We start from the raw sequence: 26,836 nt of genomic DNA on the forward strand, positions 1-26,836 counted from the left end.
AAAAATTCGGCGAGTCCAATTGCTTCAAGCCGAAATCACCCCACCCAACTCGTCTCATGCACTCCCTCCACCTCACCGCCCACCATCCCTCCCCCTCCCACCTCTCCCTCCCCTCACACCCTTCCCACCCCTCTTCCCTCCACTCTGCTTCGCCCTCCTCTCAAAAACCCTCTCCGTCCCAAACGCCGCATCCGCCACCCTCACAAAACTCGCAACCCCCTGGTCCACCACCGCCAAAATCACATTCTTATACCCATGCCTCAATTTCGCGTACATGTTCGCTCCCTCCTTGGGTGGATCCCACGGACACGTCTCCATTAGCGCATCTAGCTGTTGGAGGGTAGGCGGGTGGGACTCCCGCGCGTTGACGACTGCGATGCGGAAGTCGGGAGTGCCGGGGGAGGATTTCTTGTAGGTTGTTGAGCCGGGTTTGTAGATGTGGTAGGTTATGCGGAAGGGTGGGGTTGTTTCTACTGCTTCGGGGTTGGAGGGGTTGGGTTGGGTTTGCAGGGAGGGGTTGTAGAAGGGGATTAGAGCTAGGCGGTGATAGATGGCGTCGTAGGAGCGGAAGGAGTCTCCGGGTTGGATGATGGGATCGGTTGGTGAGGGAGGTGGGGAGGGAGTGGAGCGCCATGCGAAGAGCATTTTCCATAGTGAAGCGGAGTTGAGCAGGCCGGTTTGCCAGGTCGCTTGTCGTAAGGGCGGATAGCAGTCTGCTCCGTTGGGTGGATCGGGGGAGTTCCATGTCGGCGCGCGAACGACGGTGTAGCCCATGCGTTTCAAACCCGAGTAGACGGAGTACCGCTCTAATGTCAGTCCGCCTTCACCATCACCGATGAACATCGCATAAGCACCCTGCAAACTCATCGGCAAGCCTTCCTCTCCTTCCACCGCAGGCGGCCAGCGGACATCCAGCGTCCCTCTCTCCACCAAATACAGGACTTCCTCGGGTAGCAACCACATTCTCTGCCCTCTCTCCTCCACACCCCCACCGAGCGGATCGTCCTTGGCGCTGCGAACATGCCCCATCTTCGCAAACAACGGACCCTTGGGATTCATCGTCCACGCCATTCCCGACTCAGGATGGTAATGCCCGACTGTCATGCCCTTCGGCGCATGGGTGCGTTGATACGAGAGAGCATTGTGCATGGCATCGCGGGACGCGGCGAGGGTATTGGATTGTAGGGCGGTGGCGTGGGGCTCAAAGTCTTTTTCACCGCGTTTGGGGAGGGAGGATTCTGATTTTCTGTTCTATTGATCAGTAACTACATTCATCCATTGCGACCCTTTCGAGGTTGGGTATATTTTGGACGCACGAAATGGAAGTCAAAAAGCGAAAGTCTTGCGTTTCGTCGGAGAGGTCGATGTCCTCGGTGCCTTGGCTTGGGCCACGGGGCATGGTATCTTCGTCGGCGTCGGCCATTTTAGCAAGGGGTGTCTATGCAATGCAGAGGTGATGTTCTTTTAAACGATGAAGAAAGAGAAGCGGCTTGCAAAGTGAGTAAGTGAGTAACCCGCCCCGATACGAGGAATACGAAACGCACGGACTGGAACTGAACTTGACGGCATCGACTTCAGCGATTCAACTTTCTTCTTTACTCAACACAACACAAATACTGATCGACGATAATGGCATCTCCATCTCCTGACGATGAGCTTCTACTGATTGTATGATTGTCCAATTCATACACCATGATGAGCTCCACACCTGACTGAGCATCCAGCTCCTCCGCAACCTGCAAAATGCCTCCTCAACTTTCGGCGAGAAAAGCCAACCCTACAACGACATCCTCAGCACGGTCAACGAGCATTTACAGGACATGAAACGTAAAGGCATAACGACGAACATCGCTCAAGCTCGTGGGTTGCTGGGAGATGTCGAAGCCACAGCGGACTCAACTCCGGCCGCCAGCTCGAATTCCAACCCGTTTGGTGCGCTGGCTTTCCGACCACGACCGAAGTCTTGAGAGACCGTGAGCTGGAGGGAAATTCGACTGCCCGTGAGACAGGCGACTGCGCAAACCAATCATCGATTTTCGACCTCGTCAAAGGATATCATACCAAGACCGGCCTTCGAGGGACTTCACGCCTTGCCCTTCTTCTTCCCCTTCTTTGACCCAGCCGCTTCTCCGCCCACCTCCCCGTCTGCATCCCCCTCCTCATCGACCAACCCCATTGCAGCCCTCGCCCTCGCACCCCCTCTCTTCCTCAACTCCCCCGTAACCCCCCTCAGCGCAATCGGAACCTCTCTCCCCGTCTTCAAATACCACAACTTCAAATTCCTCGCTTTATCCTTCAGCTGCACTTGATTTCGGTCTTTCAGCACCTCACTCACGCTTCCACCTCTTCCGTATAAAGCGAGAATTTGCGACCAATGTGGGCCGCCGACTCTTTCGAGACCGGAAAGTAAGGCGTCTTCTTCGGGTTTCATCCAGGGTTGGCGGATGGCGGAGGGTGTGGGAGCGGACTTTGAAGTCGCGGGTTGAGAGGTGTCTTTGCTGGGCTTTGGTACTGCGACACCAGGGATTGAGCCGTTCTGCAGGCCGCCGGCGTTGGCAAAGGTGGCTGGTTCTTGGTTCGCCGAAGTGGACGTCGTTCCATTCTTCGTCCCGCCACTTCCGCCGAGCGCTTGCGATCGAGTGGGCACGTTCATGATGCCATCGACATTTTTGGAGATGCAGGAAGCAAACTCGCGCACAAAGTCCGCCCACTGGTACTTCCTCGGCAGCTCTCTCAGCGCCTCTTCCGTCGTCGGCTCCGCGAGCAGATAGCTCCGCCTCGCCCTGCTTCGATCAATAAAGTCCTGCTCACTCGGACTCAAACTGGGCGCGTCCGGATGTCGTGTCAGAATCTGCGCATCCAGATCTGCGGGGAACAACTCGTCCAACATCGCCTCCGGAGGCCCATCCGAGTTCATCAACGCACTGATATACGTCTGCGTTTTCAGCTCGAGGTATATCGCGCCCTGCCATTTGAGCAGTCGATGACCGAGAGGTACGAAAGTCTCCATGAAGAATTCGTTGAGGTGGAAGAAAGAGACGTCGTGGGCGCCCAGAATGGAGGAGATGAAGGTGGCGATGTTGGCTTTGCGGATGATTTCTTGTTGCGTGGGCTGGAACATTTGGATGGCGATAGCGTCGATGAAGGGTGTTTCGGAGGAAGAGTAGACTTTGCGGGTTTGGTTGAAGAGGTTTTTGAGGGTTTTGTAGGCTTGATTTTCTTCGTTTTCGGTGCCTGTGAATCATGGTCAGAATGGGTGTCCGAGGTCCGATTCGGTACCGCTCACCTCGCATGAGATCTTGGATCTGGGTGTAGCTGGCTTTGGAGATGGTTTGGATGACTTGTGTTGCCTGGAATATGTCAGAGGTGGTCAAGGAGAGCAGTGAGATGTTCCTGACGAACCAGATTATCGAGAATGGATAAGCTTTGTATCTTCAAATGCATACTGGCGTCGTCAAAATAGAATGTGGACGAGTCGCTCGCAGCCTCTCGCTGTGCTGCTGCCGTGACCATTGTGACGGAGGAATCTGATTGTGCATTCTGTGAGGTCTGTTCCGCACTTGTGTAGCCTGCCGTCGGCACTTCGTCGTCCGCGCTGCTGCTAGGTTCTAAATGGCCGGTAGATGTTGGAGGAAAGTATGGCATATTTACAGGCTCCGCTTGGTTCTGGTTCGAGTACGCAAGCGGGGTTGCCTGCATATATGGCTGGTGATTCTGCTCGGCGGGATTCCAAGAAGTCTGATATGGATTCGACGCGGGCTGCTGATAGAAATATGGTTGCTGATGGTAGGAAGCCAGGTCCGGGTATGCAGGAGGACCGCCGGCCGACACTTGCTGTTGCCAGTGCTGCTGATGATCGTTCAAGGCAGGGTTCGCTGCTGACTGGGAGATGTACTCGGCCGAGACGTTGTACGGTGGTACCTCACTAACGGAGTTGAATCCGGTAGACGCTGTGCCGTTCCATTGCTGGTAGTGGTCTGACGGGACATGGCTGTCGGAAGGAGCGGGACCATTGAACCTTGGTCGCTTGTTCATGCGGCCGTGGCTTGAGCCGTGTATGGAGTCTGCCATCACGGGTGGGCCCCACGCGAAAGCGAGGGAGGGCGAGACCTGATGACGCGAGGGTCAGCGCGGTCTGCACGCTCGCGAAAGCGACAGCAGCAGGGCAGCAGGATCCAGCCCATCGTTGCCGATATTGTATGCACCCATTGTGAAGCGTCGCATGAGGGCTGTGAGGGCAGAGAAGGGCAGGTTAGGGCAAGAGTGATACACGCACCTGGAAAGCCCTAATTTAAGTGAATCAAGCCCTTAGATCCGATGCCCTGGCCAGGGTTTGCAGGTCAGATCGCCAGACGGGCCCGAAATGGTGGAGACTGTGCAGCAAAGTGTACAACAACGTGAATTAGGGCTGGAAACGCGGTAGATGGAGTTGTGTTGCTGGATGGAATGTCTCCCCCTGTTGTGTTGAGGAGGTGTGGTCGAGCAGCTCCTTCGGCCAGATTGCGGTACCGGGTGTTTCTGCAAGCACTACTCGTCCTTGGCCGCGGCTGATCACATGGGAGAGATCTTCATCCAGGTCACGACCAGGTCAATGTTCGAGTCCAACCAGGAAAGTAACGCTCAATGCTGGTTGGAGTCGAGATCTTCCCCAATCACGTAAGTTTAGCAATGTTAGGGCAGGTTGTGAGGGTGGAAGGGAAGGTCTTGCAGGGATGTTCAAATCATGCCTCAGGCAGAAACATCTGGTCCAACTTTGACGGCACTTTTACCGACGAGCATCCTTCATGAAAACAAGGTAATGGCCATGTCTTTATTGTGTTGTCGTCAGATGCTTTCCCAGTCCAGACTCATGTGCTGTATGTTTGAAGGTACATCCGCAGACAACAGTTGACAGGAACAAATCAATGTTACTCAGCCATGGCAGGACCTCTGAGCATTGAGCAGAGCTCACAGAATCCGCCTGCTCAGCCGGCATATGTATTGCGTGGCCATTCTGCGCAAATCCATGCCGTGCACTTGCTGCGGAAAAACAGCCAGTTGCTGACTGGAGATGCCGATGGATGGGTGGTGCTTTGGAATACCACTACCAAGAGACCAGATGCTGTATGGAAACCGCACAAGACTACCATTCTAGGCGTCGGCAGCTGGGGTGAAGACAAGATCATCACGTAAAGTCACTTCAATCATTGCAAGCACTCTTCTACTTGTGCTTACATCCATCCAGACACGGCCGCGACAACAAACTCCACGTCTGGCAACTTCGACCCGAGGACGCTACGACCCTAAGCAAAACCCTACCAATCGACGACTCCTCCACAGACAACCGACCTCAACCCTGGCTCCTCCACAGCCTCGACGTCAACGCCCTCAACTTTTGCACCTTCGGCTCCTGCCTTGACCCGAACTCCTCCGCAACTCCTCATTCCCAGAACCTCCTCATCGCCGTCCCTGGCCTTCAAGATGGTCACATCAACCTCACCTCTCTTCCCACCGAAGACCGCATTGCCACCATCCCCTCTCCAGAAGAATCCAACACGGGAATGGCAATGGCCATCCGGCTCGTCTTCGTTCCCACGTCCTCAAACTCAAGACCTCAACTCCTCATCCTCGCCGGCTATGAAGGCGGAAATGTCTGCGTCTGGTCTCAGCCAAAGTCCTCGTCCAACACAGCGACTCCGCACTTCCAACTCATCTACTCCCAAAAGTCTCACGCTCAACCTGTGCTCTCTCTCGACATCGCCCTTGCGCAGGGCACATTCTATACTTCATCCGCAGACGCCATCATCGCTCGGCATCCGTTACTCCCTACATCTGCGCTGTCAACCAAAGCCGTGCAAACGAAACATGCAGGTCAGCAGGGCTTGACGGTTCGCAGCGATGAGAAGATATTCGCCACTGCGGGATGGGATGGGAGGATGAGGGTGTATAGTGTCAAAACGATGAAGGAGCTGGCGGTGTTGAAGTGGCACGGCGAGGGGTGTTATGCTGTTAGTTTTGCGGAGATTGTGGACGGAAGTGAGATTGAAGGTGATGGTCAGACTGCGCAGATTGGAACGGAGGTGGTAGAAAGGAAAGCGCTCACGGTAGCGCAGAAGAGGGAGGAGAAAGCGAGGAGCACGCATTGGCTGGCGGCCGGAAGCAAAGATGGAAAGGTCTCTTTGTGGGAGATTTACTGAGATCGACTTTCTGCGAGAAGAAAGCACCTCAGCTGAGAGAGACACCTCGTGGAGTTGCGCCATATGGAAAATACTCGTCACGATCTACTCCGTTTTAGGCGACTCCCTGCCATCCTCCTTCACTTCGCCCGCGACGTTCTTTCCCATCTCCGGATCAACGACTGAATTACCCCGACTGGCAGCAAGCACCAAACCTGGATTCTCCTCCTTCAACCTCTGGAAATTCTTCTCCGCCTCCCACACCCACGGAGAATCACACTCAAACAACAGATCAATCTCCTCCAAGGTCCTCTGATTCGTCTCGGGATACAGCGCCCACACCATCGGGATGGTAATGACATTACACGCGCCGAAGATGTACAGTGTCTTCTCCTGAATGGCGTTGAACATGACCGGACAGAGGAGCGTCAGCCAGCCGTTTCCGATCGACCAGCCGACTACACCCCATGCGTTGCCTTTTGCGCGGACTTCGAGCGGGAAGATTTCGGCGGGGTAGAGCCAGGGTACGGTCAGCCAGGTGGCGCCGAAGACGAAGGTGAAGATGTAGACGAAAGATGCGGCGGCGATGCCGTAGGCGGAGGCTGCGGCGTCGTTGCCGGAGGCGGTGGCGTTGATTCCGCCGCGGGACATGCCGCCGGCGAGGAACATGGCGATGCCCATCCCGACAGAGCCTAGAAGCACAAGTCAGCAGAATGTTCGGAGAGCTCAGGGATTGTTCGACTCACCCCAGTACAACGTCCACCGTCTCCCAATGCGATCCAACGTAAACACACAAATCAGCGTCGAAAACATGTAGAAAATGTTATTCAAACCCGAAATCCACTGGCTCTTCTCACTCGAAAACCCGGCGATCCGAAAAATCGTCGGCGCATAGACCGTCACGCCCGCGATGCCAATCCACTCCTGCATAATCTGCAACCACACCACCAACTGCACTCTCCGTCCCGTATGCAGTTTCCCCGATCCAGTACCGAAGAGCATAGCATAGTACGTATTCTGGGAGGACGTCTTCCGCTCCCGGGCCACAATAGCTTTAATATCGGCGAACTCGGCGTCGGCTTTAGCGACTCCCACGGGATCGCTACCGCGCAGACGACCGAGGACCCATCGCGCTTCTTCGTCACGGCCGACTTTCGCGAGCCAGCGGGGAGATTCGGGGAAGAAGAGGACGATGGAGAGCAAGATGAGGAGAGGGATGATCTGGAAGGCGACGGGGAAACGCCAGCGGAAAGCGGACTCGCCGTTGTCGATGAAGGAGAGGCCGTATTCGAGCCAGTAGGCGACGACGACACCTGGGAATAGGTCAGCGAAGTGCTCCGACTCCCGAGCAAGCCCTTTTACTCTTTTCGTACCGAAGATGTTGAGCGTAAATTCAATCGCCACAAACTGCCCTCTAGACGTGTGCTCCGCCGTCTCCGTCGCCCAAACCGGCACAATTGCATTCAGAATCCCCGTCCCGATTCCATTCACCAATCGCGCGCAAATCATCCAATTTGCGTTCATCGCTGAACACTGCAGACAGGCGCCGAAAATCGCCCACACGGCTCCAAGAGCAATGGTCTTGACGCGGCCGACTTTATCACCCACCCATCCACCGAGTAAGCAACCGACGAGGGTGCCGAGGTAGTAGACGGAGACGATGCCGCCTTGGAGCAGGGAGTCGGTGATGATGGGGTCTTTGGTGATGGGGTCTACGTAGCCGAAACCCATGAGGTCGATGTAGTGTTTTGCGTTGTTGACGCCGCCCATCATGCCTTGGTCGTAGCCGAAGAAGAAGATTGAGACTAAACGGAGGGTCAGCTACAGCTCGATATGGAGTGGGTGAGGGGCCTGGAGCAAGCGGAGAGTTCTGTCTCACAACATGCTGCGGGCCTTGAGTCCTGAGGGAGGACTTACGAGCGGCGACAGAGTTGATGCCCAGGAGGAGGCGGGATTTCTCCAGATGCTTGGCTACGCGGAAGCCGGAGAGCTGGTCCATTTTGGCGGTGGGGGTTGTGTGGTATTCGAGGTCGGTTTTCTGGTCGATGGCTCTAGCAGAGGGATTCCGCTATGTAGTCTTCTCGCAGACCCGAAGCGCGACTCAATCACAGCTGCAGCCGATCTCACAGTACCCCAAATCTCGGAAGAAAAAGAAAAGCATCACCGCCGATTTCTGGGCGACCCACCTGCATCTTATAATTTTCGCTTCAAGTAGAACTTCGGGTCAACTCTCAAGCGAGCCAGCGGCAGGTGATGTCGCACGACCACCGGCGCGCATCCGAGTATTCGGCTGTGGAGAAAGGCATGATGGTTCTCCCAATGAGGCAATCCGGAGGCGGAGTGTGAAGTGGCTTGTGGAGAAGGAAAATCAACAAGGTTTACGTCGGTGGGGATTTAGCGTGGGTTTAGACTCTGCAAAAGGCGGGTTTTGACGGTTCTGATGGAGCCAAGCCGGGTAAATTTATGGACGATGGATTTGTGGTCGGATGACTTGCCTTGTGTACTTTCTGAGGCATTAGGGTTAGGGTTGTGTTGATCGCAAAGGCAACCGTTACATTCAATTGGTAACTCGCGCTCTACTTCTTCGCCTTGGCAGCAGCAACCTCCTCTTCCAATGGCAGAATTGCGGGCTCCGGACCCAACGGCGTAATGCCGTATGGGTTGATCTGCTTGTGGCTCTGAGTGTAGTGACCCTTGATGTGAGTGAAGTCGGTCGTCTTGCCGAAAGCCTCGTTGTTCCAGTAGCAGTGGCGAACCCATCTGCTCGAGCTGTCAGGTCTGTACTGAATTTTGTGGAACGGCGAGGATGCAAGACGTACTTGTGAAGTGCTGGGTATCCACTGCGAATGTCACGCAGGTTGCACTTGAAGTGCTGGACGTAGACGGCGTCGAAGCGGACGATGGTCTGTGAGATATGGTGAGCGTCTGGCGAATTTGACTGAGATTGTAGGGATACTGACAGTGAACAGGCGGACATCTGCTTCGGTGACTCTCTCGCCGTGGTAGTAAGGGCCAGGGTTGTTGGCCAAGTGCTCCTCAGCACGATCGAGAGACTTGAAGAGCGTCGTCACCGCCTTCTCGTAGGCTTCCTGGGAGCTGCAATTCATCAGTATGAGCGTCCTCCAAAAACCCACCATCAGCAACTCACGTAGCAAATCCACTCTTGTACACTCCATTGTTGATATCATTATAAGTCCAGTCATTGGTCTCCTCAATCTGATCCTTCAGATCCGCCGGCAAGAGGTCCAAAGTCTTATACTTCTCCGGCAACAAGTCGTCAAACTCGGTATACAACATCCGGATAATCTCGCTGCTCTCATTGCTGACAATCTTCTTCTGCTTCTTGTCATACAAAGCGGGCACCGTGAATCGCTGGTCGTAGTTCGGGTCGCTCTCGAAGTACAGCTCCCGAATGTGCTTGAACTCCGGGTGCAGAGGGTCGGGAACAGTGTTCTCGCCGGGGAGATTCTTCTCGTCGGGAGTGGCGAAGCGCCAGCCTATACCCATAATCAACGCAAAGTTCTGAGATGATTGAGGCGGGTTGGCATACCTTTTTCGCCCATGTGCCAGTGTACGGAGGTGAAGGGGAGGAACTCTTCGAGACCTTTCAGCTTGCGGACGATGAGGGCACGGTGGGCTGTGGCATTTGTTCAGTTGCTGGCGGTATTGGCAGGCACTCATCGCTTGGACATACCCCATGGGCAAGCGTAGGAGACATCTGGGCCTTTGTCAGCTTTTATTGTTTCCAAGTTGTGTGTATTATCGTACAGAGATGATAACGATCCTTCTCAGCTGGGAACTCAGCGCCAGGCTTCTTCGAGATGAAGTTCCTGAACGACGACGTCTGACGCTTGAATTCACCAGACTTGTCCGCCTGCGAGCACGGTCAATCACAGGGCTTTCCACTTCACTCATCTCAGGTCCAAAGCCTACCCAGCTCAAGATGCCATTCTTGCCATTCCCATCCTTATTGTCATCGGTCTGTCCAGTGATAAGCCAACGATCGCCTCGCATTATGTTCCGTGGCGTGGCATTTGCTCACCTGTGACGACATTGTTGCTTTTGCAGTTCTGTTGATCAAAGGTATCTGTCGGTTCAATTGCTGTAGTCGTGTTGAAGATCGTAGCATTGACTTTGGAGACGATGCTCGAGATGCTTACTACAAGGATGTAGAAGCTGAGGTCTGGGCTGTTATAGTTCTGTTGCTGTCCTACGTTGTTGCTAGTGGAAGCTGCATCTTCTTTGGTGACGTGCTGACCGATGCTTGGAAAGCCAGCTAAATCAAGCTCAAATCCGGGTTAACTATGCGTAAAGGCAGCAAAAGGGCCGCTAAACGATAAAGACCGCGAGATCAAAGTGAACCCGGGAGATCACAATCGTCTTCATTCAATGCTACTTCGCCGAACGCTTCACCTTCAACAACATCTGGTCGCCTCATCTGTCTCATGCTCGTCCGCCTCATCACCCCAACGCCACCCATAGTTCTAGTAACTCCGACCAAACATCACCCACTTCTCCGCTTTCTTGCCACACTTCGGGTTGATACACTTCTCCTCCAGACCATCTGGCTGCACCTCTGGAATACACAACGACTTCGCACCCATAGACGGCGCACGCGCATCAACGACCTGGCCCTCGATGTTCCCTGCCGAGTCCTTCTTGATCTCATCCTCACACTCTCCGCCCAAGCAGTGCGACACGAGAAGCACGTTCTTGCCGTTCAGCGTAGGCACAAAGTCCTTCCACTCGCGCACGATCTTGCGGTGTGCAGCGTACTCCTCATCCGCCTTCTTGAACATGTCATTTTGAATTATCTCGAGCAGTTCCGGAACTTTCGTGCCGACCTCCTCAATCGGGATGGTGTCCTTGCCTTCCTTGTCGCGGCGAGAAGTGGTGACTTGACCCTTCTCAGCGTCCTTCGGTCCAAACTCGATACGGAGCGGCACGCCCTTCAGCTCCCAGTCGTTGAACTTGTAGCCTGGAGAGTAGCCCTCTCGTAGATCGGTCTCAACACGGACGTCCGCATCTAGCAGAGTACTCTTCAGCTCGTTGACCTTGCTGTAGAGCTTTTCTCGGTCCTCGTCGCTTGTCTTTGCTGTCACGCCTACTGGGACAATCACGACTTGGACTTCTGCCACTCGCGGAGGCATGACCAAGCCCTTGTCGTCACCGTGGATGAGGATCATCACACCAATCGAGCGAGTGGTGAAGCCCCAGCTGTTCTGCCAGACATGAAGCTTCTTGCGAGCCTCGCCGTCCTTGACAATTTGGTGTGGATCCTCAACAGTGATGTCGAACATCTTGGCGAAATGTGTTCCGAGACAGTGTGATGTGGCAGCTTGAATGCCGCGTCCAACTGACGGGATGAAACCCTCAATCGTCTTCGTGTAGTGTGCTCCGGGGAATTGCTCGTTCTTCGTCTTTTGGCCCTTGACCACCGGCACGGCCATGAGATCCTCGTAGATCGACGCATAGTGGTCCAAGATCTCCATGACCTCCTTACCCGCCTCCTCTTCCGTCATGTGTGCGGTATGACCCTCCTGCCACAAAAACTCACGCGACCGCAGGAATGGCACCGCATGCTTGAACTCCCACCGCACCACATTACACCACTGGTTCAGCTTGAGCGGCAAATCTCGGTGTGATCGGATCTTCTTGGAGTAATAGCTGTACATGGCCGTCTCACTCGTAGGGCGAACGGCCAATGGCTTCTCCAGCTTTGTCTTTCCTCCATGTGTCACCCATGCGACCTCCGCCGCGAAGCCCTCCAAATGCTCCTCTTCACGTGTCAAGTTCGCCTCGGTGATGAATAGCGGAAAGTATGTGTTCTTGACTCCCATCTTCTTGATCCGTACGTTGAAGTACGCGGTGATCATCTCCCATATTGAGTACGATGCGGGCAGGTAAATGTAGCAGCCGGGGACGTCGGTGAACTCGAGCAGATCGCCTTTGAGGATGACTTGCTGGTACCATTCGGAGAGATCGCCAGACTTTGGCTCAGTGATGCCAATGAGTTCCGGTCCGTCCGCCTTCTTCTTCGCGGCGGGAGCTTGCTGCGGTTTTACCTTCTTCTCTTTTGGCGGCTTGGGTTCCTTCTTTGGCTTCTCTTTCTTCGCTTCGGTGGGCGCGGTGCCGTCGACCTCGAGTTTCTCCATCTTTTGCTCAATGTTGTCGTTTGCCGCCATGTTGAATAGGTCTTTGATTGCAGAGGAAGAGGTTGTGTTTACTCGGTGGTCAACAGTCACTTTTGGTCGCAAGTCAATTTTTGGGTGCGACCCCGCCCTGGAAACAGCCTGACTCACGACGCGGCAGGAGCAGCCCGGCCTCTTCAGGAGCATTTTCAACCTCACCTCTTCACCTGATCTGATTCGCCGCGTTACAAGACACATTGGATCGCAGGTCTTCTTGCGTGCCATCGGCGACGCTACGAGTGCCGGACCTCGATCGTCGCGAGTTCTCTCATCGCCGTCGGTCTTTGTGCTACCAAGACTGCTTTGTACATGGGAAAAGACTCTGGCTCGTACCAGCCATCGCTTGTATTGCCAGAACGCCGCAGCTGAGTGTCAAAGAGCCTCCAGCGTAGCACCTGCCGACTCTATCATTGTCGTTGTGCTGCAATCATGATAATTGGAAACACTTTGCCCGGACTTAAGGGGCCCACACAGAGCCGAGCTGGACTTGAACGGCCGTGTCTGAAATCCGAAGCGGCGAATTCTGAGTATACATTGCGATATCGCAGGAAGTCTTGTGTCAGTGCATTCAGCTGACACAGTACGGGCTGAAGATCGTCACATGAGACGCCGGTGAAAGGCCAGCCGTCTGCGGCTTGTGCAACCTTATTTGAGACCGAGCTGTGAAATTGCCACAAACAGAGAAGTCAGCTTCGGCCCAAGGCGAGTGAAAGATGCTCTGTGGGTGTCCTGGAGTCTGGGTGACTGGAGTTTCGACACGCTGGCACCTCTCATCGAGGATCGTTCTGCTGATCAAGCCAATACACCGGGCAACGCCCTTCGAGTTTGCCACTGAGTGTGCAAGCATCTGAGTCCTCGCGAGCTTCAGCTCGTCAGGACCTCCTGCTCCCTTAAGGCCGCTGGGCATGAGCGTCGGCGTTGTCCGAGGAGACTCTGTGTGCGGCTGCACCGCTGAGACTTTTGGAGACCCGCCATGTGCCCAAGTTCACCAAATTCGAAGCCATGGGAACGAATAGCATGCTACATATGGCGGGTGGTAAGCAGTAGCTTATGCGTACTATCATGTCTATGGAAGATCGATACTTTGACGGTGCAGAGAGCCGCCGTGCTCGACCTTTCCGCGCCAAGGGCGTATACTGTATACCTGGGTCGCCGGTGACGACGAGGATCCCGCAGCTGAGTGCTGTGTCGAAAACAGAACCAAACACTATGCAGCTGCATCGCAAAGCGTCAAGTCACAGCCTCCAACCTCCGGACTTAACGTTGGTTTGAACGACTTTTCGGTCTCGCAAGAGAGCACAACTCACCGGTCAAGATACTCCTGCTGTAGACCTTCAGGAGCTGAGATGCCAACAATTTACGCGAGATGTGACGCCAAACCGAGTTTCAAAAGGTATATAGAAGAAGCGATGCTGCCTCCAAGAACCACCAACACACTCCACCAAGACAAGAACTGTCCAACACTTCAGCACATACAACTCTCAAATCCCTCACACGATCCACCCAACAACGAAGGTCTACACCATCATCACCGCCCTCGCCATCGGCGTCACTTCCGTCGCTGCGACTTGCTACAAGTCCGGCGACTTCTGGCCCAACAAAGAAGAAGCCCGTGCCTTCGTCCACGATGCCTGCTACAACCAAGGGTGAGTGCTAAACATCCCCCGCCACCATCACCACACTGACACTTCCCCTCTCACAGCGGCATGTTCACCGGCGGTTGGGCCCCTCTGCAGACCAAATCCATGTGCCCGCACGCCAAGTCCAACAACTTGGGCTTATTGTTCGAGATCGAGAACCAGAACACCCGTGAGGGCTTCGATCTCAAGGACGACGATTGCTACAACCGCTTGACCGATGAGATCTTCGCTTGTGAGCACGGAGGAGACTCTTCTGTTGCTGGGTGGCGTGTTCGGTGAGTGCTGGGAAGGATGTTCAGTTTCAAGCTCTCTGGCTAATGACAACGTCAGCGCCGACCCCGGCAACTGTTAGAGGGCCAACATTGATGTAACGGCGGCGATCGTCCCCCGACGACCGTTGGTATCTAGGAATGCAGATTGAACGACGTTGCTTTGGAGTTTCGGACTGGGTTGTCTGTTGCTGCAGTCATCTCTACACATTCGTTTTAAATTTGGGATAGTACATCAATGGCACATGTCTAGCTTTTAGTCTGTGTTTAGAAAACAATATGAAGGCCTTTATATTGAATGATCATGCGTTTGAGTGACTTGGGTGGCCTTGAACACCTCGCCCTGGTAGCTGGTGCCTGGGGGGCAGTCAAGAAACGGATACGGTTTGCTCAAACATTCCTTTCGAACTGCTGCTATCTGGCATGCGTTGCTGAATTACCTGTTCGACCATGTAGCACACCTGCTACCTTGCCTGCTACCTTGTATATACGACCTTGAACTACCTATACGCCTCCACAGCGAGCTTCGTCTGGAGGTTTGCTGCGGTCATGCTTTGCGCGGCGAGGCGCTTGAAGGAAATCACTGACTCTGTTGTCGAGTAAACGATGTTCCCGAAGAATTGGACCCATCATTGGAATCCAAATCTCCAGGCGAGAATACCTGAAGACTGGCATCATCGAGAGCTGAGTTTCGAGGTGTACTGTGTGAAGACATGGTCATAGCGCAAGGACGTGTAAGAGAGGAAGCCTTTCGAAAGGTACCTAACGCGCTATGCTACATGATCATTATTAATGTCCAAAGCACGGACCGCTCATGTACTCGAAATCGCAAAGGAGTCAAGACGAATCTCATCCCTGAGACCGAATCCGCCGGCCACATTAGTGCAAGTGATGGCGCCCGAGAACTTGACGTAGATATTCTTGCTGGTGGACGACTGCCTCACACCGTTCTGACCCACCTGGAAGGGTCCGGTGCTATGAGAGCTCGGATCGATCCAGCTCTGTCCGTCCGGAACGGCTCCCGAGAAGACTTGGGTGTCGCCAAAGGAGAGTGTCATCTGGCAACTATCGCCGCCGGAGGTGCGACGCCATAGGAAGGTCAGGTCGTACTCCACTCCGGGGCACATCTCCACTTCGGTCTCGAAGGTTCTCGTGAGCTTCTTGAGAAGTTGGGATCTGAAGCCGATCTGCAGGCTGGCTGTGTCGTCTGCAACAGGGTCGAATGCGACGCCAGTCAACGTGCCGAAGGTCCAGCCATCGCCTCCTCTTGCGAAGTCGCCATTGCTGAAGCCGCTGGCAGTGGTGCATGTGTCTGCAGGAGGATCGTAGCACTGTCCTTTGTAGCAGTAGCCGCTGGCACAAACGTTGCCACATGAGCCACAGTTGTTCGATGAAGACTGGAAGTCCGTGCAGCGATTGCCACAAGTGTCTATGGGGCAGATACAGGAGCCACCACTGCAGCGAGCCCTCGCTGGACATTTCCGGGCACATCCGCCGCAGTTCTGCATATCTGTGCTGGTAGTATCGGTGCAGGTAACACCGCCGCCGGAAGTCTTGGGGCACAGGGTCAGATTGTTCGGGCATTTGCACTCGCAGCGGTCCTTGGTGGCATCGTTGAAAGCGCCGCGAGCTGCATCTCCGGTGACGGTCCAGTAGTAGAAGTCGGCGGTGGCAAGACAAGTCCTGTAGAACGCCCACGTGTACCAGTGATTGAGCTCGTCGCATCCCTGCCCTCGCATGCAGCTGCGGAACTCATTGTTGCATGTCTCGAAGTTGCCCTTCGCGCAGTCGTCGTAGCATAGATCGTGACCGGAACAGCAAGCGCCGAAGGAGAAGTTGGGAACGAATTTGGCGCTCGCGGCTCCGCCGCAGCCGTTCGATTGTGCTGGACGAACGGGAGGGTCTTGGACTCTAACTTGACCAGTCAGAAAGTCAGGGGTAGCGGGACAACGGGGCGCGGTGCCCTCGTTCCATATGCTCCGTCGGCGACGACGGGAAGATGGTATGGGAGTGACAGGCAGAGTAAGCTGGACGAGGATCAGCGATGTTCGAAATGTGTTTGAGCGTCGGTGCAGGAGCTGATTCATTGTGTGCGTGTGCCACGCCTGAGCCACCTCTTCTAAAAGTTCGACTTACCATGCTTTTCCCGCCATCAGATGCAGCAATCAAGGTGACCTTCCCTTTATCCGTGTTGCTTGTGTACGACTGACCATCTTGAGTGATGGACAAGAAACCTTGGCAGTCCACACCGAAAATGGTCGTGTACAGCTTCTGGCCATTGACGATCTGGCCGGCCGCACCGGTCGACGCATCTGTAAGGACAATATCGCCATTCGCGGCCTTGGCGACATACTTTGGCGTGGGAGCCACGATGAGAATATCGTACAACCCCTGTGGAGCGCCTGCAGGCTGCTGGAATGAGAAATGAGGCACCTGGAAGTCCTCGGCGGGACCAAGAGCATTTGCAGCAGCCTGCGAGGTCGGGCTGGGCAGAGGACCAAGGCTGTTGACAGCTTGATTCGCAATCAGTGGCATACCCTCCTTGCTCAAGAGCTCGAAGAGAGCATTGGGATCCGTCGGGTTCAGCACGCACGGCGCTGGAGCCTGCAGGCTCGTATCGGCGAGTAGGCCAGTTACTGGAGAGACGCCCATGTCGACGACATCGAGAGTGAAGTCTTCGTAAGCGACGATATTGTTTGGGAAGTTCGGATCATCCGTTGGGTAAACAACGGGCCCCGCACTCGTCGTTGAAGTCGTGCTGTCAACCGCGGCAGGTTCAGAAGATGAAGTGCTTACGGAAGTAGTGGTGTCGGTTGTGCTGAGAGTGGTCGTCGATGTCGTTTGGCTCGAGGCCGGGGCCGTGGCAGAGATCAAGCATCCTGCATCAAAGAAGATCTTCTTACTGTCCGGATCGTATCCGAAATTGCCGTCAAGTCCTTGGTCGTAGAGGTAGCATGTGGCATCGTCCACCGCAAAGGCTCGGCACTTGGACCCAAGCTTGCACTGTGCCATACACCCAGCTGGAGTAAGCGCAGCAGTATCAGTGGTAGATGTGAATGGCGCGGGACTTCCGCCGTCGTTTCCGCGCACATTGCATACACCAGATGGAAGTGGAGCTGCAGAAGTGGTCGACGTAGTCGTTGACCGGGCGGTCGTCGAGCTGCTAGTCGCTGCGGTGGTTGTGACCGAGGTTGTCGACGAAGGCTTGGTGGTCGATGATGTCGCAGCGGCACCTCCGCTGGCCGAAGTCGAACTCGTGGCGACGCTGGTCGTCGACGATGTGGCGGCAGCACTGCTGGTAGTCAAGGTAGTGGAGCCTCTTCCTGGAGTCGAAGTGGCCTGTGCCCTTGAAGACGTTGTCGTTGTCGTTGTCGTTGTCGTTGTCCTTGCGGATATAGTTGACGTCGATGGTCGCGAACTTGTTGTAGTAGGTCGCGATGTTGTGGTGGTCGAGGTGGTGAGCGCCGCGACCTTGCACGATCGGTCCCAGAACTTCCACGGAGCGTTCTTCACTCTCCACACATTGCGGTTTCTGTGATTCTGTCAGCCATGCCACGCAAATGACTGCTTTCCGCGGGGTCATTGCTCACGAGGTGCGAGTGTACAGCTTGCATGTCTTCCTTACGACCGCGAAGCTGTTACACTTGACGTCTTTCTTGCATAGTGTACCGCAACTTTTCTGAGTGGCCAGGTTCGCATCAGTCTTGGAGAAGTAAGCCCAGGAGACTGGGTAGCCTGTGATGCCGCAGTCGATGGCATCGACAAAGGGCAAGGCCAAGAGGAGTCCAGCGAATAGCTTCATCTTCGGAAGAAAGAGGAAGAAACGAATGTGTGAAGCGAGGGAGGAGCCATGCAGAGAGGAGGTCGAGGCTTATGTAGCCAGACCTCGCGGTGCAAAGCCATCTCTCCAGCGCCTCGCGTATATTCTCCAAGACTATTATGTTGTCGGGGCGGCCGCCAGACACCACGTCCGTGCAGCCACACGGGGTCTGGGCTCACAGCGCGCATGTCAAGGCGAGAAGGCGGCTCTGGAAGTCTGTAGCGTTGACTGGTCCACGTGCCGGGCACGGATCCTGCGAAGATCGGACCACCTTTGTCCAACAACCTATTCGGGGTTGGCGTTGGAGATAAAGTTCTCGGAGCGTCCGCACAAGCTTGGAAAATGCACGCTATGGCGGGCCTGGAACTTTTCGTGTTGATTTGTTTCCCAGCCCAAGGTGAAAAATTGAACACATGAGGGCCAGTCGAAGTCCAGGAAGGACCGGGCTGTAGGCAAGGCTTGCCTTCGTCGCTCGCAACTTCGTACTCTCATATCGATGATGACCCGGGTTGCAGCAGCAGTGAACGGCCGTGAGAAGCGTATCAGACCATCTGCCTGCCTTGCCTGATTTCAGTCTCGCCAGAGCCAGATCTGCTGCACGCTTCATACGCGATTTCGACGGAGAATCTGGTTCACCTGATGTGGTGTGTTGAAGCATAAGCCGGCTCCAGATGCAAAGTCCCAGCAAGCGCGCTTAAGGGCGAAAGCTTCGGTCATATCAGAAAGCTTGCGGTCGGCCGAGGCAGTAGTTTTGTGGCTGAGCCAGTCGAATCGAGTAGCTCTGTGCTCAATCACAGAGGTTTGATGCCCGTGAAGCGCGCATTTGATGGCCTCTGCCGACGTCTGACAGGTCGCGCGAGCCATCCGAGCAAAAGTGATGGATGTATGCGATGGCGCATGGTACGACAGACAAGTCATCAAGCAAGCAAGAAGTCGAGGGTCTTTGCGGCGCATGGTAGCTTTCGCTGCACAGGAAAGCCACAAATATGTTCCGCCCAATCAATTCGTGGGGAAATGCAGACCACTCTTCTGTGAGATCTGGAGGCGTTGACGCTGTTCAGCGTAGGGTCTTCATACCTGGCGGTGAACATTTCCGCTTCAACAAACCGGACACAAGTACACATCAAGCTGCATTGGTCGTGGCCATGGCTGGATCGCAAAGGACATGCTTTCGACAGCGGACGCAGGGTCTTGGTGCAGACCATGGGATCTTGATTGCAGTCACCGCGAATGCTAGATGTGAGGACCCGGAAGGCGCGCAGTATGCTTGAGCGTTGGTGGCGAGATCAGACCACTATGCTGCACGTAGGGTGTTTGGCTTCAGCGTGATCGCAAAGACAAAGTGCTAGACCTGAAGTCGATGTTGCTCTTCGTTCGTGCACTGGAAGCGAGGCCGGCGCGAACTTGTCCGGAGCGGTAAAGGTGGCGCGACGAGCCTGGTCGTGTGTCATAAAACTTGTGAGCGGGTCATGTCGAGATGGAGTATGATTCCTCATCTTGCTACTGTGCTGTCAACGGCCGAGCACTGTGGAGTATCAGGTCGCGGATTGCCTCGAGCGGGTGTAGTTTCAAGTCCCCGACAGAACTCAGTGTCGCTGGGGTCTTGCTCATGAAGATTCATCGCAGCATCGCAATTCATTGTCGAAATCCGAGTGTTTCGGCGCGAGAAAAGATGTGGTCATGAAAGCGCGGAGCTGCTCCCGCACGAAATTCGCCGGCCTGATCAGAACAACAATGCCCTGGTTCGTCTGGAGGACAGGCATCATCCTATCTGCGTGGGCGGGAACCAGTATCTTGCCGGTAAAGAGCAGAACGCCTGATCCGTGAGTGAGATCGCTGACAGGAAGATGCATGAACAGACCCGGCTTCTTCAGGCAAGCAACCGAGCTGGTATGGCTATGTCGATCAAAGATCTCGGAGTCGGAGAATAATCGCTTTGACTTCCATTTTTGTCAGGACAAGTCACAAACACTTTCCGCGTACCATTGTCGGCTCGAGTCTCGAGGCCTGTCGTTTGAGGTTGACACGGACTCGGTCGTTGGCGCTACAGGAGAAGGGGTGGGTTTCATATGCGAACACACGCTGGCTTGGGATGTCGTGCTCTTATTTGGTGATACGGCGGATGTCTGGCGATGCCGAGAGCGACAAGATACACTCTATTTCCATCTCAGGATTGCACATCTTCACATAGCTATTATCGACGATGCCGACGGCGAAATACCTCATAGTCGGGTTGTTCTTGTGTGCGTGTCGAGTCGAGTCGAGTCGTGGGTCGTCGCTCCGCAAGTTCGCGATCGACGTCCTCAAATTTCCCATCACGACGCCGCACCGCAAGCCGGACGAATCAGACACATCACATCAGCGGGCCGAAGAGGCTGGCCACGGGCCGTCGACAGGGAACCGCAGTCCAATCTCTGGGAGCACAAGGACAGGGAATAAACCGTTGCACCGATGGCTCGATCGCGACCTCCTGCCTCACCTCCTTCTCGTCGAGTCTTGTTCTGTGTGTGTGTTGTGCAGGTGCAATCGCATCTACACGTCCAGTCGCTACCTCGCCAACTCCCGCTCGCTCATTCCACATACTCGGAGAGTATTCGCGTCCAGTCGTCTACACCGCCTACCAATATGCCCGCGATTCAAGCCACGTCCGACCTCAAACCGTAGGGTGGAGCATCCCTCGACGATACAACTGCCAGACAGCCGACAACGTTCGACAACGACGACGATTGACGATCCTCCACAGAGTCCAACTCCGATCGCTGGTTCGACGGCTGCCGACGTTGACAACGACGAACCGTCAGATCGCAGCGTCGATCCTTCGAGTCAAGGTTCCAGAATACAATGGACGAGGTGAACATATCACAATACTGTTGCGACAGCCGCCTGGAGCGCGAGACAAATACAACCAGTGGCACTACGAGGATACCTATAGATGAAGCAGGACTTTCGGATATGCATACACGCAGCTCCACATCACAACCACGCCCACGAAGATCTCGACGATCAAATCTGTCAACCTCTACCTCTCTTTGCGCCTTGCTGGTCTGCAGCGCTTCACTGGCCAATGCACAGGACTGCATACCGCTCCGCGACTCCACCGCGTGCCCGGCGTTCAATTCAGCTTCCATTTCAACCAACAGAGATTTGACGGGCTTGTTCCCGTTTCTTTCTTCCGTGACGGACACATCTTCTTTCGATTCGGGTCTGACATCATACATCGCTGGAGGCTTCACAGAATTACGGTAGGCTTTGTTGAGGGGCATCATGCGACACGAAGACTAACGATTACTTGCAGATTCCAAGATCTTATAGGGTGCTCCAACGTCAACTTGGACAACACCACAGCCTTCTACGCCAGATACACGACGAGTGTGCTTTGCAATGCCATCGTCCAGAACTCCATCGACGCCTGCGGCTTGACCGGCGATGCGACAACGCCTCTTTGTGCCAACTCATGTGCCGACTATGCTGAAAGCGAGCAGGAGATCGTCGCCAGCGATGTGTGTGGCAACGCGGGAAACAATGCCCTCACTCAGATCCGCGCCGACTTCACAAATTGCGCCTTGCCCGCCAGAGCCATAGCAGGTGATTGTATCGAGGGCTCTGCGAATGAGCAGAACGACTGCGGATACTCCAACAATCTCGGAGGTCTGTGTTCGTACTGCAGCATGAGCTCGCCAAATGCGACCGACTCCTGCTGCGTGTTCTCCAAGACTACCGAAAGGTGCGAAGGTGTCGTTCTGCCAGTTATTGCGACGGCATCATTGCAGCCGTTGACCACTACCGTCACCGCCACCGGCTCTCAAGCTGCCGCCTCAGCGACTGGCGGTGCATCCGAGGATCACAAATCTAACCGCCTCAGTGGCGGTGCGATCGCCGGGATTGTCATTGGCAGCATTTTTGGAATTGCAGCCCTTCTAGCACTCGTAACGCTCGGCTGCCTCGCAGTTCGCCGCCGCAAACAAGCAAGTCCTGCAACAAGTGTCTTCAACCAACCCTACCAAGGCCGCGCTCCTTCGCCAGAGTATCACGATGGCGCTGGCGAGATGTCCGAAAGAGGAGGCGGCGGCCTACCAGTCCTCGGCGGTGGCCGCGTAGCCCGCATGGCCGCACTGGAAGACGCCCGCGCCGATGGCCGGCCAGCCTACCTCGCCTCTGGCTACGCCACAACCTCCGAATCCGACCCATCCCCAAACAGCCGCCCGCAAGGACCTAAACGCAGTGGCTCCCTCTCCGGCGCCAGAGCAATGATGCTCCCCGGCGGCAACAATCCCATCAACAACAACGAAACCTCCCCCAGTTCCGGCGGTGAATACACCTCGCCCGAATCTCACGGCCAATCCGAACAACTCGACTTCTTCAAAGACTACTACTCTCAAGATGAAATTCGCCCGGGCAACCTCGTCTCCACGCTCTGGGCATACGAACCGCGTGCCGCCGACGAATTCGCCCTCGAGCGTGGCGACATGGTCAAGGTGCTCGGTATATGGGACGATGGATGGGCGACGGGTACAAGGGTGAGACAGCGCGCCGCGGAGTGGAAACCTGACGGCGAGATTCAGCGAGATAGTGGGTTGAGTTCGTCGCATGGTAAGAGGAAGACGTTGGACGAAGGAGAGGTCAAAGCGTTCCCGCTGGTGTGTATTTGTTTGCCGCAGCATTGGGCGAAGACTATCGAGGGAGACTCGACTGAGGAGGGGCCGGTATTTGGAGACCGGTGAGAAGTGAGATGGTTGCCGACGCCATGACCAGCTTTGCTTTGATGCGTTTTTGCTCCGTTCTATACCCTCATCGACTTTGGTCGGTGTGTGCTTCTTTGCTTTTACTGTTGTCGAAGGCGAGGAGATGAGAGGATGGAGAGTCGTTGGAACGAGGAGGGAGAGAGGAAAGCAGAGAATGGAGATGTTGGATCGTGCAATGCATCTCTTCCACCATATGCTATATGGTTTGGAACGCTTGGAAAGAAAAAGAGGGCGAACAGGATAGTGGAGGATATCAACAAAGTTGTATGTATGTCGGGATAGCTTGTATAGCTTTGATGGAGGAAGTATGTGTAGAAAGAGAGAGGGTGGCGGAAGGGAGGAAGGGGATTGTATAACAACTTTTCACGATGTCCAAGGTATCTCCTCACTCTGGTCTTGGATGTTTGCGCTGGATGTAGAGCTTGCTGTGGTTGGTCGGTCGAGCGCCGTCATGTCCTGCTCCGTTTACTTGTACAAGCAGTGTGTACGAGTCGACGATGCACAACGTCAACGCCGCTACTTTTGAGCGCCAGTGATCGATGATTGAGCAGATGATCATAATGCGAGACATGTTCCGACGTTTTCGAGCACGCGGATCAATATTTGGGACGGTGGATATTTGACAATGTCGCCATCAGCTCACACTTTTCCTGCGCCATGTTGGACCATACGTTCTCGCATCCAACGCCGCACTTCCACAGGTCATGGTGCATATCAGCTTGGGCGCCAGATCCCACCGCCACGCGACAATGGAGACAGTAGTCTCCCACATTATCTCCCAACGTGCTGCGGCCGCCATGTTGGATGGCGGTCTCCAGTATCATCCCTCACCCATTCCCACCGTCTCTGTCTCCCGTCCCGAACGACGACCGACACTCAAGACCTCAGCAGCAATACCTCCTCCATCCTTCTTTTGCGACTCGACTCCTCCCGTTGGGATCGAGGACTCGTCTAGTAATAGCAATACTAGATCAAGAGCGCACGTCAGCATTGCGCTTCCAGGTTCACTCAGGTTCTCAGCCGAGGCAGTAGTTTTCGCCGACAACGTACCCTGTCTTGTCCGCAGCGTCCGTGCCATAGTGAAGGTCCTGCTTGCGAGGGACCTTTGTGAGGGCGAGTGCAGGTGCACTGGGCCGTCAAGGGGCACTGCTCCAGCTGGCAGCTGTCGGCGAGGACCTGTCCGGGGAGCAGGAGAGCGGCGAGGCTGGTGAGGAAGATGAGGTTGATTTGCATTTTGGAGTTGTGGTGATGTTTGGCGGGGTGTGGTTGGACGCTTGATGTGTCGGAGTCGGTGGACGGCGAGTTTGCTTTCGGGTGCGATGAGGGTTGGGTGCGGAGGAGGTTCAGAGGAAGAGCTTCTTCTGAAGTATTACTTGTATCTTGTCACGCTCACCACAGCGCACCGCCAGGAAGCCGGTTGGTCGAACTCAAAGTGGTGTCATGGCTCATGTTGGCATCCCATGTCGAGTCCCATGGCGAGACGGAATTACGGGAGCCGGGTTGCCATACGAGGTATTCGTTTGCAGGAGGTGCGGGTTTCCGGGAAAAGCAGCATGTCTGGTATGATTGAGGTTTTCGCATCTTCTCCACCACATCATTAAGTACCTCGTAATTGGAACGCATGAACGGAAAGGAGGAAAGAAATGGCTGATGAAGAGAAGGAGAAAGTATTACCAAGAATCTGTATGTTTGTATGTCGGCTGACAAGAGGTGGAGAGCATATGCGTCGAGTGAAGGGAGGAAGAGTCCCTTATCAACATTTTCCTATCGGATCGCTTGAGACGTATTCTTGGAAAGATGTTGGTGGTTAAAAAGATGTCGAGAAGGAAGTTCTTTGTGGATCCTCTCGAACGCCACCGATCCGCTAGTGTGGAGAGCCGAGATTTCGCTTTGGTCAGCAAAAAACAATGTCCGCTAAATGCGATTGCAACGCGAAACAGGTATTTCTTGCGCCTGAGTTGAGGAGCAAAAAATCCATTAAACTTCTTCCATGCAGCGTTCCATCTGCAATTTTATGACATCTCGTTCGACAAGTGTTTATTCGACGAGGCTTTCGAACAGCTACGGTCCAGATTCCTGGAGGCCAGCACCAATAACAAGCATTGCCGCTAGCAGGCACTTTCACCACAGTAGCAGAGAGGTCAGCATGTCGAGCGAGAAGAGCAAAGATGTCTCGAATACACAGACGACAGAGATAGAAGATCAAAGTCTCCCGAAACTCAGCCCTCAAGACCATAAAATCTACAACCGCCTCTCGGAACGCATGGACATGTTCGTAAGTTCCCTTCCAAACCCCATCGTTCTCCCACCATCCCGACTGACTTCGCCCATCAGCACGAACACTTTCGCCAAACTTGGACAACACTGTTCACCGCATGCAGCACCGGCCGCCGGCCCTCCGGAATGTCCATCCGCCAATTTCTCTCCCTAGGCGACTCTTTCTGTCGCATGCTCGAAATGCACCACGGGATTGAAGAACAGCACATCTTCCCCCTTCTCGCGCGGAAAATGCCGCAATTCCAGAAGTCGCATGAGCTGTTGACGCAGCATGTTGTCATCCACAAAGGACTGGATGAGTTAGATGCGTATCTTGTGGCGTGCAAGACCGGGGAGAGGGAGCTGAGGCTGGAGGAGATGAAAGGGGTCATGGATGGATTCGGGACGGTGTTGTGGGAGCATATGGATGATGAAGTGAGGGCGTTAAGTGCGGAGAATATGAGCCAATTCTGGACGAGGGAGGAGATGGCAAGGTTGCCGATCTGATTGTTGTATGCGGGTACGGCTGCGTTCATGATTTCTTGGATGCGCGGAATTTTTCGTGCCATTTTCGCTTTGCGCCGAGGGAGGATTTTGCTTCGTCGGCTGTGTTGGCGATGGCGCCTTTGGCGTCGATGGTGCTGGTGGTGCTGGTTATCGTGCTGCCGGCGTCTTGGGTGGTGTAGGAGCCCTTAAGGACAGAGAGCTGGCAGTCTGGTCGCCACTCTTCGGGCACGGCGTCTTTCCATGCTTTGAGGAATGCTTTTGTGTCTGTTGGTCGGCCTTCGGATTTGGCTGAAAGGTGGGCGATGCCGACGAAGCGAATGCATTTCTCCTTGTCGACGACAAGGGTTCCCTCTGATGATGGTTTTGAGACACCGGCAAAGACGGCGGCCACGAGTTCGCTTGGCCACTCTTGCGTGAGCTCGGTAGCATAGTTGGGTATGTCGCTCGCGGAGAATGGTAAAGCCAAGTCTGTTCGCTCAGCCACGGCGACGGTGAAAGCTGCGTCCCAGATTTGTGCTTTGACTTTGCCGCTGGGCACAAAGCTGCCTGGTGGATTTGTCGACTCGAAGCATGCGAGCTCTGACCATCCTATCTCGCATTCTACTTCACTAAGGGGGATGTGTGAGAACAGCTCCGCTTTGGATATGTTCTTTTGTGATGAGTAGTTGCCTGTGGAGGAGAAGACCGGAAGAGCTGCTTTGATATAGGGAGCGGCGGATTGCGTCGCTGATGGGAGCAACTCGATTGTGGACTCGCATTTCGCTATTGCTTCAATGCCAGCTCGAGGTGGTCCGCCGTTGTCAACGGGAAGCTCATGTGGTCGAGTGAGATAGACTGTGTTGGAGTGGCTGACTTGGCGAATGTCGTAGGTCTTGTCTGAAGTGCAGAGGACTGCGTTCGCATCTTTCGCTGTGCCGTCTGCATCTTCCCGGGACTTCAAGTGTAGACTAGCAGTTTTGTCAGCAATAGTGCAGTACCGTATTTTTGGAAAGTCGTTAACCCTACACTGGTGGTCGATCTGAAGTCAGGAGTGCAAGCAAGTCCGCCGGCAACTCCAGAAGACGATAATGCTCGAGCTGGCTTTCAGGTCTGACTTGTATAGGCACACCAGCATTGGGATCTTGTGTCGACATTCTGTTGGTGATGATGCTACAGCGTGGATGTCTTGTTCACGGGAGGACTATTCTACCGCAGCTCTCAGCACGCTGCGTATATCTGAGTCGCGAAGGTTTCGCGTTTTATGTAGCCTAGCTCTT

At 54.7% G+C, this 26,836-nt stretch overlaps 12 protein-coding genes across 12 annotated transcripts; 4 read left to right on the plus strand and 8 right to left on the minus strand.

Annotated features, from left to right (window-relative positions):
* Positions 1 to 72: 72 nt before the first annotated feature.
* Positions 73 to 1,442, minus strand: MYCGRDRAFT_101184 (uncharacterized protein; the record flags this gene model as incomplete). The annotated part of the gene is made up of 2 exons (XM_003849710.1): positions 73 to 1,246; positions 1,317 to 1,442. 2 exons carry the CDS (start codon positions 1,421 to 1,423, stop codon positions 73 to 75), a joined length of 1,281 nt encoding a protein of 426 aa, XP_003849758.1.
* A 3,475-nt stretch (positions 1,443 to 4,917) lies between these two features.
* MYCGRDRAFT_75448 (uncharacterized protein) lies at positions 4,918 to 6,254 on the plus strand (the record flags this gene model as incomplete). Its single annotated transcript, XM_003849312.1, has 2 exons — positions 4,918 to 5,168; positions 5,225 to 6,254. The coding sequence occupies 2 exons, from the start codon at positions 4,918 to 4,920 to the stop codon at positions 6,174 to 6,176; spliced, it is 1,203 nt and encodes a 400-aa protein (XP_003849360.1).
* Positions 6,255 to 6,260: 6 nt separating this feature from the next.
* MYCGRDRAFT_75450 (uncharacterized protein) lies at positions 6,261 to 8,271 on the minus strand (the record flags this gene model as incomplete). The annotated part of the gene is made up of 4 exons (XM_003849709.1): positions 6,261 to 6,847; positions 6,902 to 7,468; positions 7,529 to 7,960; positions 8,073 to 8,271. 4 exons carry the CDS (start codon positions 8,152 to 8,154, stop codon positions 6,261 to 6,263), a joined length of 1,668 nt encoding a protein of 555 aa, XP_003849757.1.
* A 460-nt stretch (positions 8,272 to 8,731) lies between these two features.
* Positions 8,732 to 10,209, minus strand: MYCGRDRAFT_95660 (uncharacterized protein; the record flags this gene model as incomplete). The annotated part of the gene is made up of 9 exons (XM_003849708.1): positions 8,732 to 8,915; positions 8,975 to 9,060; positions 9,116 to 9,251; positions 9,304 to 9,652; positions 9,706 to 9,792; positions 9,850 to 9,873; positions 9,924 to 10,029; positions 10,089 to 10,136; positions 10,198 to 10,209. 9 exons carry the CDS (start codon positions 10,207 to 10,209, stop codon positions 8,732 to 8,734), a joined length of 1,032 nt encoding a protein of 343 aa, XP_003849756.1.
* A 430-nt stretch (positions 10,210 to 10,639) lies between these two features.
* MYCGRDRAFT_87460 (uncharacterized protein) lies at positions 10,640 to 12,310 on the minus strand (the record flags this gene model as incomplete). Its single annotated transcript, XM_003849707.1, has 1 exon — positions 10,640 to 12,310. The coding sequence occupies one exon, from the start codon at positions 12,308 to 12,310 to the stop codon at positions 10,640 to 10,642; it is 1,671 nt and encodes a 556-aa protein (XP_003849755.1).
* A 1,098-nt stretch (positions 12,311 to 13,408) lies between these two features.
* MYCGRDRAFT_95662 (uncharacterized protein) lies at positions 13,409 to 14,842 on the plus strand (the record flags this gene model as incomplete). Its single annotated transcript, XM_003849313.1, has 5 exons — positions 13,409 to 13,608; positions 13,677 to 13,739; positions 13,816 to 13,992; positions 14,049 to 14,261; positions 14,776 to 14,842. The coding sequence occupies 5 exons, from the start codon at positions 13,409 to 13,411 to the stop codon at positions 14,840 to 14,842; spliced, it is 720 nt and encodes a 239-aa protein (XP_003849361.1).
* A 225-nt stretch (positions 14,843 to 15,067) lies between these two features.
* Positions 15,068 to 18,057, minus strand: MYCGRDRAFT_95663 (uncharacterized protein; the record flags this gene model as incomplete). Its single annotated transcript, XM_003849706.1, has 4 exons — positions 15,068 to 16,282; positions 16,392 to 17,275; positions 17,442 to 17,787; positions 17,881 to 18,057. 4 exons carry the CDS (start codon positions 18,055 to 18,057, stop codon positions 15,068 to 15,070), a joined length of 2,622 nt encoding a protein of 873 aa, XP_003849754.1.
* Positions 18,058 to 20,916: 2,859 nt separating this feature from the next.
* On the plus strand, positions 20,917 to 22,796 carry MYCGRDRAFT_87461 (uncharacterized protein; the record flags this gene model as incomplete). Its single annotated transcript, XM_003849314.1, has 3 exons — positions 20,917 to 20,925; positions 21,148 to 21,317; positions 21,371 to 22,796. 3 exons carry the CDS (start codon positions 20,917 to 20,919, stop codon positions 22,794 to 22,796), a joined length of 1,605 nt encoding a protein of 534 aa, XP_003849362.1.
* Positions 22,797 to 23,637: 841 nt separating this feature from the next.
* MYCGRDRAFT_95665 (uncharacterized protein) lies at positions 23,638 to 24,050 on the minus strand (the record flags this gene model as incomplete). The annotated part of the gene is made up of 2 exons (XM_003849705.1): positions 23,638 to 23,763; positions 23,868 to 24,050. 2 exons carry the CDS (start codon positions 24,048 to 24,050, stop codon positions 23,638 to 23,640), a joined length of 309 nt encoding a protein of 102 aa, XP_003849753.1.
* A 56-nt stretch (positions 24,051 to 24,106) lies between these two features.
* MYCGRDRAFT_105698 (uncharacterized protein) lies at positions 24,107 to 24,579 on the minus strand (the record flags this gene model as incomplete). The annotated part of the gene is made up of 1 exon (XM_003849704.1): positions 24,107 to 24,579. The coding sequence occupies one exon, from the start codon at positions 24,438 to 24,440 to the stop codon at positions 24,207 to 24,209; it is 234 nt and encodes a 77-aa protein (XP_003849752.1).
* A 384-nt stretch (positions 24,580 to 24,963) lies between these two features.
* Positions 24,964 to 25,580, plus strand: MYCGRDRAFT_47735 (uncharacterized protein; the record flags this gene model as incomplete). Its single annotated transcript, XM_003849315.1, has 2 exons — positions 24,964 to 25,092; positions 25,152 to 25,580. The coding sequence occupies 2 exons, from the start codon at positions 24,964 to 24,966 to the stop codon at positions 25,578 to 25,580; spliced, it is 558 nt and encodes a 185-aa protein (XP_003849363.1).
* A 25-nt stretch (positions 25,581 to 25,605) lies between these two features.
* On the minus strand, positions 25,606 to 26,713 carry MYCGRDRAFT_95666 (uncharacterized protein; the record flags this gene model as incomplete). Its single annotated transcript, XM_003849703.1, has 2 exons — positions 25,606 to 26,527; positions 26,586 to 26,713. The coding sequence occupies 2 exons, from the start codon at positions 26,711 to 26,713 to the stop codon at positions 25,606 to 25,608; spliced, it is 1,050 nt and encodes a 349-aa protein (XP_003849751.1).
* Between the last annotated feature and the right edge of the window lie 123 nt (positions 26,714 to 26,836).

This window comes from Zymoseptoria tritici, chromosome 9 (genome assembly GCF_000219625.1).
Source record: "Zymoseptoria tritici IPO323 chromosome 9, whole genome shotgun sequence".
NCBI lineage: Eukaryota > Fungi > Ascomycota > Dothideomycetes > Mycosphaerellales > Mycosphaerellaceae > Zymoseptoria > Zymoseptoria tritici.